Here is a 9,774-nt window from a genome sequence, read left to right on the forward strand (position 1 = left end):
TTTTGCGGTGTATAAGCGTATATAGTAACGACGGCCAGATGAGACTGCTGGAGCTGAGCGCTTCATTGTGTTAGACGCGTGCGGACAAACCTAGGCTTCACATCCAGGTGCAATTCCAGGCCCGGTATTTGTATTGTACGGCTCGGCTTGGCTGTACAGCGTCTGGTGTGACTTGTCGTCAAATGCGAGCTATCTGGTAATGCCCTATGATACTTGGCTATACCCTGCATCTACCGTCTCGTTTCTCTCCTGTACGGGCAAAGCAGCTGTGTGATGATAGCGGGGTGATGTTGGTGGGCAACGCTGCATGCCGCAGCGACGAAGGGACCCTGACGAAGTCTGTCAAACGTGCTCACGACAGACTCGGACCAGACGATGACGGCTACAGGGATGCACTCGTCCTGGACAGACAACTTGAGTATGATAGCCTGAGTGCATCGTCCAGCACATCGTCCAGCAACTCCAAGCGTCGGCGCATCTCACTTCTTCCAGACGACAAATATGCTTATACCATTAGCTGGAACAAACTGTCCTTCAGCAGCGATGAACCTAATACAATCGAAGCTCATAACCCGAAATTCAGAGGTGGCGTAGCACACGCCATAGAACAATGCGCTTATGATTGGGAGGGATTGAAAGAATTATCTGCAGAGGCTACAGAGAAATACGATAGTATGTTTTCCTACTTACGGCTTTTAATGTTAAGCTGGCTCATAGTAGTATGTAGGTTATCTCGTAGCCGGTGACAGTGCTGGAGCTCTCTGCAAACTGCAAGACGTTGTCCGAGGATGCAATCAGTTTCTGTCCTGCCATCGCGATCTCCCGCTGGCACGCCTTTATGACATCCCCGCGGCTACTCCTGCTTCTACCCAGAATTCAACCTCTCCAGCTACTTCACCCGATAACCTTGAAAGTTCTGATTGGGAACGAGAAGAGCAAAAGCCGCCAGATCAAGACTGGATAAGGTTCGTTCACACCGTTTTTCCATTTCACTCGTCTGACATTAGATTTTTTGTATTCTCTGATAGATATAGGGAACACCCCAGTGCCGTCCACGCCATCCTCGGAACAGCGTTATTTCTTTTGGGCAAATTGATAGCACAGGATCCCTCTTTGGCGCGCACCGGAGAACCAACAAACCCATCTCCTTACTGGCTCATCGCTTTAGATGTATTTGAAGCAGGCGATAATCTTCCTAGTCCCGCTTGGGGGCAACGCTATGTCAATATTGTTGACGATAACTGGCAGATGTATGTCGTTTGGGGGCGAGTGCTAGTCGCACTCGCGGATCTGGCAACGAAGAAGGCCAGCGAGGATGCAACAAATGGTTCCTCGTCGCAGGCTTCTATGTATAGGTATAGAAAAGAATGGCCTACGAGCTCGCCATTCGCTGCGATTATAGCCCATTGCTCTCCGCTGGCAAATACGATGTCACTTTCAGACCCTTCAGCTCACGAATTTTTGATGTTAGCCATGGATCAATTCTCGCGGGGAATTTTTCATATGCCTCGTCCACCCCTTCCTTCTGACGATTCACTTTGCGAATACAATGCTTTCCTACCAACCAAATTTTGTCATGAAAAAGAGCTTTTCACCATAGCCTCCGATGTACTGGATGTAGCTGAACATCTGGAGGTACCTTCAGAACGGCGTTATTGGGCGTCGTGGGTAGACTCTGTATTCAAACAGATCGAAGTAGGGAGTGCTGGCATATACAACGACCAGGCTATACACTCGAGACGCAAGTGCTGGTTGATCATAGATAGCACTGCAGCTGAGAGGCTCGAGATGGCTTGGAGCAGTGGCAGGGCAGAAGTCCTGACATCCGTTGAGGCGGAGGTGAGGGAAGATCATACCATGGGTGAGTACCCATTTATGATGCATGCATGAAAAGATGAGATCACTAAGAAGATAGCCACTCACAGCTGTATCTTCTCTTGAACGGGTGCAGTAACATGTTCTTTCACCGAGTGGTTTACTTAATAATCTCGGGTGCGTATATTTGCATGGTTTTCGATCCTTTAAATGTAATACTCAAATTTAACAGTAAGTCATCTCGTCGAGGCTCTCTTGACCCTGGTCGAATTCACGTTGTATGGAAATCAACACTCTACCCTCTCACGTGCATAGGATGCGCGCTATGACTGAGCTCTCACATGGACGGGGAACCACAACGTTCCGCCCAAGCTCACGACGACAACGAATCGATATGCCATAGATTTCTCCATCATAATACTTTAGTCTTACTGGATATATACACGTTTGTTAGGAAAATTCACTCTCACTAGTGTCGGATCACTCAGCATTTGTATTATATGCATTGCATGTTTCTACTCTAATTTGGCCTTTCGGATAGAATGTTGTATATAGGACGTCTGCCCTGGGGCTATTACTATAGCTTGAAATATAAGGGTATGGTACATGGTGTGTTCGTCATGCGCGAATGAGATAGTATATACATCATTACATTGTCATGATAGTACATGGACGGCAGACTCAAAGACGGCAAAAGTGGCCATGTTCACTGGTATCGCACTAGAGAAACGAAAATGAATGCGTTAGAACTTGGAGGCAAGGTGGACGAGATGTTCGTCTGACCGAATAAGTGTAGGCGCCAGGCCCCTAAAGAAGACGCTCATACCTTCTGCACGGTATGAGTTCATGAACGCAGACATTGTAGTTCGATATGGATTATGATGCGCTACATCAACACCTTGAGCGAGACTCGAGGAGGGTGTATAGTCGCTCGACTGAATCCGAGTTTTGACAACGTCGAAAGGGAATGTCGTGATCCAACCTGCGATACCCGCCACCCCGCCGGCAGCCAAAAATGCAGGCAGGGATAGGGATGACATCTCAGACTCGATTTCTGAGAATATGGACGAGTGGTCCGATGATGCAGTAGAGACGGGCGAAGCAAAGTAACGGCATGTCGCCTCGTACTGAAACAGGATGCGTCAGATTTTCCGTATCATAGCTTAATTGTCAGAAGGAGATGAGGGCTCACGGCAGTGAAGTAGGCACCATAACCACAGTCTCTGAGAGCAGTTGTAGTGATTCCTCGATATAAGCCCCTTATACCATTTTGCCTATATATGCGCAGTGCAATTGCCCTTGCGGAAGCGTTCGCAGGATCAACTGTCATTGTGTTCTGCTGCTTGATCTTGATCAGTTCAGTGGGAGTCGTGATTAACCTGGATCAAAATTGCTCATATGCACAAGAGAAAATAAGACGAGAGACATACGAAGATATTATTCCGCTTCCTGCCCCAGCAAGTGTGATCTGTGTGAGCGTTGGGACCGTAGTTTCGCTTTCCAACTGACCCCTCATGAACAACTTGTAAGAAGCAAAAACGAGGCCATTGAGAAATGCGCATGTAGCCTGCGAGATGGCACATGACCATGATAGATCAGCACCCACAGAGAAATGGCAATCAGAAAAGGGTCATTGACGTACGAGAGGGGAAACGACGCCTTTGTACAGCCCGAGGAAACGCTCTTCTCGGACAATCGTGTTGAAGGCGTTGAATGTGGAATGGTATTTAGATGAGATGGCAGGATTTTGGAAGCGTACTTTGACTGATGGAAACGAGTGTGAATAGGTCGTGTGCAATAGCCTTGATAGGAGACATACCAGTGTCAAAGGGATATCCTACGATAATTCCAGCTATGCCTGTTGATGACGCAAAGCGCGGTTATACAAAGATCTGTCATTGGAAATATTCCACAAGCACCCACCAGCAACTGTTCCTGCAACAAAGTCAATCGTCGGGTGGATTTCAGCTGAACAAGACAAATTAGCAACCCTACTTTGGAGTCTCTAATGGACGTGGATACAATTCAGACTTATCGTACCTTTGGATTTACCCGAAGTCTGATCACTGCTCATCTCTGGGACTTTCCGAATTATGGACCCAACCAGACACGACTACTCAGTACTCAGTACTCAGTGATTGTGTGTGACGTTGCAGTTCCAGGTTATTCGCCAGCCAAGACTTGGCAAGTACTAGGTAAAGATACGCTTGTCTATATCAAGATTTGATGTTTAGAAACAAGGAAGAGAACTAGAAATGACCTACGGTTGATTCAAGAATTTACGAATGACAGGGAGAAGATGATAACATGGAGATTTAGTACGTTCGAGGGTGTCGGTGGTTTGCTGAGACCGGATCAAAGAGGTTTTGGCCCGGAGCCAGACTGGCAATGATGCAAGGCACCCGCCGCGGCCTTATATCGCCTCCGAGTCTAGTCGTCGTTATCGTTCACGTCGACGTCGACAATATCCAGGATACTCGAAGGGCCACGATGTCGCAGGACTGGTAAGGGCCATTCCGTTGCCCTATGGTAGCAATTCGGCCGAAACTTGTATCGCGTTATAATGGTCTCGCCAATCAACTATGCTCAAGCCGTTTTTGTCGTGCACAACTCTGTGTGTCCCGTGAAAATCCAGGGCAGTGTTGGCATATCCAGAAAACATTGTCTAGCGGGTTCTTGTTATGACACTGGGTTTTCAAAGTTCGTGATGCCTTTGTAGGTTCCTGATGCAGTTCGCATGATAGCCAGAGCTCATTCAAAATTTTGCTTGATACATGCTTTTTCAGCCAGAATACCATGTCATCGTGGTAGGACAGTCCTTCGACCAAAGAGTTACTAAGAAGAGGCGCCAGAATCTGACCAGATGTGATCAGACTACCAGAGCGAATGACAGGTAATCCAAAACTAAATAGATTTTGGCACAAGGAAGAAAATAGAATGCTGACCAACGTAGTAACTAAACAAACAAAGAGACTTGGGAGGCAAAAGTGAGCAAGTAATCGGTGAGTTTGATATGATACTCTCATTGCACTTTAAGCTACTGAGTATACTATAGTCTTTGGTGTATCTTTCTTCTGAGCGCGCATGCAAATCAAGGGACTTTCAATTACACGTGATATTCCATGTAATTACCATGGCCCTCCGGGGTAGTCTGACATGGACTCAATAGGTGCATGGTTGAATCTGTATACAGTCAAACTCAAAGTTCTGTCGAAACAAAAGATTCTATTATCAAAATGGAAATCTGGATTATTGGGTCCAGTGATAGATAGGTGGATAGCATCACTGCACTTGGTTAGCAATTACCAGCAGATGTCTTTAGGACGCCATCTCGTTGTCCATGGCCGAACATGGTCCCCATTGTCCGCATTTACATTTAGGAATGGTCGATGATCGCTCTTCTTTTTTATCTCCTCTGCAATCCACTGTCAGCCGCCCCTACAAGAACTGTTACAATCATGTTAGATACCACCATTCAATCGTTCGAAGGCGCATGTCATACTGCGATCTGTTGATATTGTGGATTTCCACGTTTTCAAACCATTCCTTTCGCTCGCATCGCCCTCTTTGAAGCAATGTTCGAGCTTCCACAGCCCTCACCACAAGGCGGTGAAAAGGACATGAAGGTTGGATTACCTGTCATCTCTGTCACTGAAAATAGCAAAACTTTGGATACATTGCTCAGATTTTGCTGTCCCTCGACTCTGGCGGAGGACCCGAGTAAGCTGGAGAACAAAACCAGGACTGCCACAAAGTTTACGTTGCGTCAGCCGTTGCTCCCCCAAACGTGAAAGAGTTAGGACTGATCACGGAAATAGACCTTTGCCAACTTCTAGACCATCGTGCGCGATGTGCCGTAATGATAAAGAAGCTGACTTCATTACACTGGATGCTTCGGCGGTATCTATGCAACGTTCCAGTGGTTGACAGCTACCGACCACAGTCCTGGCAGGCACCGAACACAATACTACATGGAATACTACTACTAGACTTTGTGGAAACAAGCACAACACCAAGTGCGAGATCCTCGGTCTTCCTCAAACCATGTTAGTTCCGGATTGGTGGGCAGATTGTATGAAAGCCACGTGGGACGCTTTGAAGGACAAGTCCTCTGGTGTGGTGGTTTTCAATGGTATAGATAACGCAGTTAGAAGCGCAGGGTTAAAATGCATGTTTTGTGCCCAGATAACATGCCCGACTTTACAAAAATATTTCCCGAAGAAGTCGACAAGGTAGTGGCAAAGGTACATCATGTGTTCATAATACCACGAATTGCTGCAGTAAAAAACTGAATGAATCCTTTGTAGATACGACTAGACACCAAAGGCATGATTGTCGCCAGATGGTTTTGAGATACGTGGAGTTGTCAAGGCCGAAAGGAAACGGCTGTAGGGTATATACAAACAGATTGGGCGTGTAACGTCCCTGTTGACATTGAAGACATTGTTAAGAATTAGCAGTGGCTTGAGAATTAGGAGTGACTTGAAGAATCGTTCTTGACTAGCAAAAAGCCATTTACCTCCACTACTTACCAAACACGGGGCTCATAGGAACATGACATCTGAAACGTTTGAACCCCAATATCGCATTTATTACATTGCCTATACTGACCGTGTGGGCACCGTCTCTTGAATCTCGTTACCACTCGCTTGACACCCGAATGCTTCGAGGAGTTGATTAGTTGTCCATGAAACCCATTCCTTATCAACTACTGAATGTAGCAAAGGCCGCCTTCTCGGATCTCTGTCCAGAAGCATCTTGATGAGCTGCCCGAAGCCGGAATATGAGCCTTTCTCGACCATCCCAGTAATGAACTGAAGAACCCTACCACAGGACCACAGATCTGCTCGTATAGGACTGAACGCCTGTGGCAACTTGTCAGCGTCAAGAACAATTTCCGGAGCGCTCCATTCAAAAGTCCCGCAGGACCTTTCGACCATGTCATTTTCACTACCGCACTTCATGGCTATATCAAAGTCAATAATAAGAAGCCTATCCGTGTCAAAGGTACAGATAAGATTGTCAGGCTTGATATCCAAGTGCGCAATCCTTTGCTCGTGGAGGAAGGCAACACCTTCTACAAGCTCGCCGCTCAGCCGCTGAGATCTGTCCTTGTGAATATGCCTGAGGATAGAAAGTGTATGTTAAGTGGAGTTTTGTGTTTTGATAATTGATTGAGGAAGGAGAGCTCATTGCATGGTTTGCGGACAAGCTTCACAATAAGTCGTTTTCCGTTGGAGTCTCTTGCCTCTGCTATTATGATCCGATAACTGCTAGAATCTATTAGCACAAAGCAAACATAATTCTTCTTGCCTCATGTATGGGCCCAAAACCTTCGGGATCTACTTGTAAGTGGTAAAATGTTCCTTCGAGCGTGTCAGTCATCACGCCACGAATATCGGCCCTGACTGACTCCATGCCGCTATATTGCTTTGAACCCGGACCCCCTCGTTGACTATGTCGTTTGTACGGTTAGTGATACCGAGTGTTCTGTCCTCTTCGTTTGTGTCGTGCTCCAAATGAACATGTTCCACCTATCAATCAGAATCAGTCGACGGAAGCGCGGACGTCCGATAATCAGTTCCAAAATTCGAACACCGGCCTACCGTTAGAGGACCAATCCATTTCACGAACATAATCTACGCGCATTGACATGGTTGATATCGCTACCCCAGATTTTTTATCACATCTAAAATCACTATATCCAGAGGGGCCGTCCTACATACGCAATCCGTGGTATGCAGTTTCTGCAATCGCGTTCAGTGCAAGCAATCAACCAGAAGCCGTGCCTCTGGTTCTCCGATATGCTCTCAACGACCTGGATTCTCTCCTTTCCCCTCAAGAGGATCGCCTTTATCTTGCTCGGAAGATACGAGATATGGTCTTCAAATCTGGAATGATTTCTGGGTTCCCCAAAGTCTGCCTCACCAAACTTTATCCCTCGAAATGATCCCTTTAACGAGATACTGATAGGTTATAAATGCGCTTGGTGCTCTTCATTCAGCAACTCCAGAAGATTTGCGAGACGCGCAACCTCTGCGGTAGGGTTTTCAGAGTGGAATTCATGTCCCACAAGAGTGCAATTGATTCCCCTTTGCAATAGCGACACATCTCTCTCCACTGAAGACATTACACGTGCTGGGCAAGAGTTCTTCGACCAGACATATGGAGAGACAGCTTCGACAGTCCAGCCATTCTTGCGTGCTATCTACCCCGACCTAGGTATGACCTTCTTCATCGTTCCGGGTCGTCACTGGGAGTCAAACACATCTAATTCATCCTACCAGAGTTCTATGTCACTTCTTTCGCTTATGGTTTTGGATACGCCTTCATGGATGTAACATCACCCATGGAGACTTCATTCGCAATGATCGCAGCACTCATCGCCACGGACACCCCTCGCCAGATCGAATGGCACTTGGGCGGCGCTCTGCGGAACGGGGCATCGGTTGCTGAGGTAAAGGCCGTCCGACAGATTTCCATCGAAATTGCTCAAGCATCGGGAATTGTGTGGAAAGGGGACATTCCGGACCTTTGAGGTGTTTGAGCATATTTTTATTCACAAAATGTACAATATTGCATGCGGGTGAATATTGATATTCACACAAGACAGTATGGTCGTACCCTGCAGGATAGCCTAGAGGAACCTGAAAGATATGCATGTGTTTTATTCATGTGCTACTAGTCACGTGGTAGATACTGCGGGTGTTCTGCCCAAAGCCCTGCTCGTCGGATGGCTGTCCTAGGCAACTGAGCATATATAAGCCATCACCACCAAGACCACCAGCGCGGCGTTCTATATAGATCGTATCACCCATGTCTCTTCAAGTTAACTTGTCGAGCAAAGAGCTCGGCGAAGCATATCAAAATGTCGTCGCTGGACGTGGCATAGATTGGGCTATATTCACATACGAGAAAGGAAGTAATGACCTCAAAGTCCAGGCAACTGGTAGCGGCGGACTTGACGAACTCGAGGAGGAGTTCTCAGATGGAAGGTGATTCTTCTCCGGTTGTAATATCTGTAGAGATCGACTAACCTGACCAAAACATCGTATCAGAATACAGTATGCGTTTGCGAGAGTGACCGATCCTAACGTTTGTCAACCATCGCTACCTTCTTCCTCTGTCAGGCTAACATACACATCGTTTCAGAGTCAACTCCCAAAATTCGTCCAGATTAACTGGTGTGGCGATGGCGTTCCCGAAGCCAAGAAAGGGCTTTTCCATACCCACTCAAGCGCTGTTGCCAGATTCTTACGTGGCACCCACGTCGTCATCAGTGCCCGCAACGAGGTTCGTCTTTATTTCTACTTATTTCTATTTTATTTATTTATGAAAGCCTCTAATCTCGATCTCATGTGCATTCCATGATCTCCACAGTCGGACGTTACTCCAGCTCTCATCATGTCCCGGGTTGAAGGGGCTTCCGGCGCAAGGTACTCCGCTCATAAGGAACAAGCCCGCAAATTCGAGCCGATCGCCCCAGTTGGGACGAGCTACACCCCAATTGGAAGACCTGATATTGCAGCGATGAGGAAGGTTCCTCCTCCACCCAGGAGTGTAGAAGCTCCCGCTCCAGCGCCGAGTGTCTCGAGACCTGTCATGCCATCTGTTCCTCGACCAAACTTCGGGGCTCCAGCTGCAGCCAAACCCACTGGTTTCGGGAGGGCCCCAGCTGATGCTTGGCCAGAGGACGCACCTGCAACATTTGCACCTCCGCCACCACCCGCTGCATCTCGCCCGCCTACAATCCCAGCGGCTCCTCGGCCAGTTGTATCTGTGCGTATGGTTACTTATCGTCAAGCCGGGTTGCTGATTATTCTCAAAGGCTTATCAACCTGCTGCTCGTGTCGCAGCCACACCTCCTCCCTCAGCGGCTTCATCCAACGTACCTACTAAACCTGTTGAGGAAGATCGTATCGGACGCGTGGTAAGTATTAGTTTTGCTAAAATATGTAC

At 47.4% G+C, this 9,774-nt stretch overlaps 7 protein-coding genes across 7 annotated transcripts; 5 read left to right on the forward strand and 2 right to left on the reverse strand.

Annotated features, from left to right (window-relative positions):
* Positions 1 to 157: 157 nt before the first annotated feature.
* Positions 158 to 1,738, forward strand: SERLADRAFT_473789 (uncharacterized protein; the record flags this gene model as incomplete). The annotated part of the gene is made up of 3 exons (XM_007321148.1): positions 158 to 672; positions 728 to 965; positions 1,029 to 1,738. Coding segments are annotated over 3 exons (1,413 nt in total), but the record flags the coding sequence as incomplete, so codon positions are not given.
* Positions 1,727 to 4,110, reverse strand: SERLADRAFT_473790 (uncharacterized protein; the record flags this gene model as incomplete). The annotated part of the gene is made up of 11 exons (XM_007321149.1): positions 1,727 to 1,861; positions 1,926 to 1,992; positions 2,048 to 2,535; positions 2,599 to 2,942; positions 3,008 to 3,194; positions 3,246 to 3,382; positions 3,458 to 3,579; positions 3,635 to 3,673; positions 3,739 to 3,783; positions 3,856 to 4,026; positions 4,080 to 4,110. The coding sequence occupies 8 exons, from the start codon at positions 3,887 to 3,889 to the stop codon at positions 2,472 to 2,474; spliced, it is 972 nt and encodes a 323-aa protein (XP_007321211.1).
* A 150-nt stretch (positions 4,111 to 4,260) lies between these two features.
* Positions 4,261 to 5,361, forward strand: SERLADRAFT_473792 (uncharacterized protein; the record flags this gene model as incomplete). Its single annotated transcript, XM_007321150.1, has 3 exons — positions 4,261 to 4,530; positions 4,602 to 4,817; positions 4,871 to 5,361. The coding sequence occupies one exon, from the start codon at positions 4,972 to 4,974 to the stop codon at positions 5,206 to 5,208; it is 237 nt and encodes a 78-aa protein (XP_007321212.1).
* Positions 5,362 to 5,423: 62 nt separating this feature from the next.
* SERLADRAFT_396235 (uncharacterized protein) lies at positions 5,424 to 5,761 on the forward strand (the record flags this gene model as incomplete). Its single annotated transcript, XM_007321151.1, has 1 exon — positions 5,424 to 5,761. The coding sequence occupies one exon, from the start codon at positions 5,436 to 5,438 to the stop codon at positions 5,604 to 5,606; it is 171 nt and encodes a 56-aa protein (XP_007321213.1).
* A 655-nt stretch (positions 5,762 to 6,416) lies between these two features.
* On the reverse strand, positions 6,417 to 7,451 carry SERLADRAFT_410098 (uncharacterized protein; the record flags this gene model as incomplete). The annotated part of the gene is made up of 3 exons (XM_007321152.1): positions 6,417 to 6,939; positions 7,225 to 7,349; positions 7,422 to 7,451. 3 exons carry the CDS (start codon positions 7,449 to 7,451, stop codon positions 6,417 to 6,419), a joined length of 678 nt encoding a protein of 225 aa, XP_007321214.1.
* Positions 7,429 to 8,460, forward strand: SERLADRAFT_473797 (uncharacterized protein; the record flags this gene model as incomplete). Its single annotated transcript, XM_007321153.1, has 4 exons — positions 7,429 to 7,732; positions 7,789 to 7,856; positions 7,919 to 8,037; positions 8,103 to 8,460. The coding sequence occupies 4 exons, from the start codon at positions 7,469 to 7,471 to the stop codon at positions 8,351 to 8,353; spliced, it is 702 nt and encodes a 233-aa protein (XP_007321215.1).
* A 94-nt stretch (positions 8,461 to 8,554) lies between these two features.
* SERLADRAFT_357378 (uncharacterized protein) lies at positions 8,555 to 9,393 on the forward strand (the record flags this gene model as incomplete). Its single annotated transcript, XM_007321154.1, has 4 exons — positions 8,555 to 8,810; positions 8,874 to 8,910; positions 8,968 to 9,108; positions 9,196 to 9,393. Coding segments are annotated over 4 exons (555 nt in total), but the record flags the coding sequence as incomplete, so codon positions are not given.
* Positions 9,394 to 9,774: the final 381 nt, after the last annotated feature.

This window comes from Serpula lacrymans (assembly GCF_000218685.1).
Source record: "Serpula lacrymans var. lacrymans S7.9 unplaced genomic scaffold SERLAscaffold_10, whole genome shotgun sequence".
Classification (NCBI taxonomy): domain Eukaryota; kingdom Fungi; phylum Basidiomycota; class Agaricomycetes; order Boletales; family Serpulaceae; genus Serpula; species Serpula lacrymans.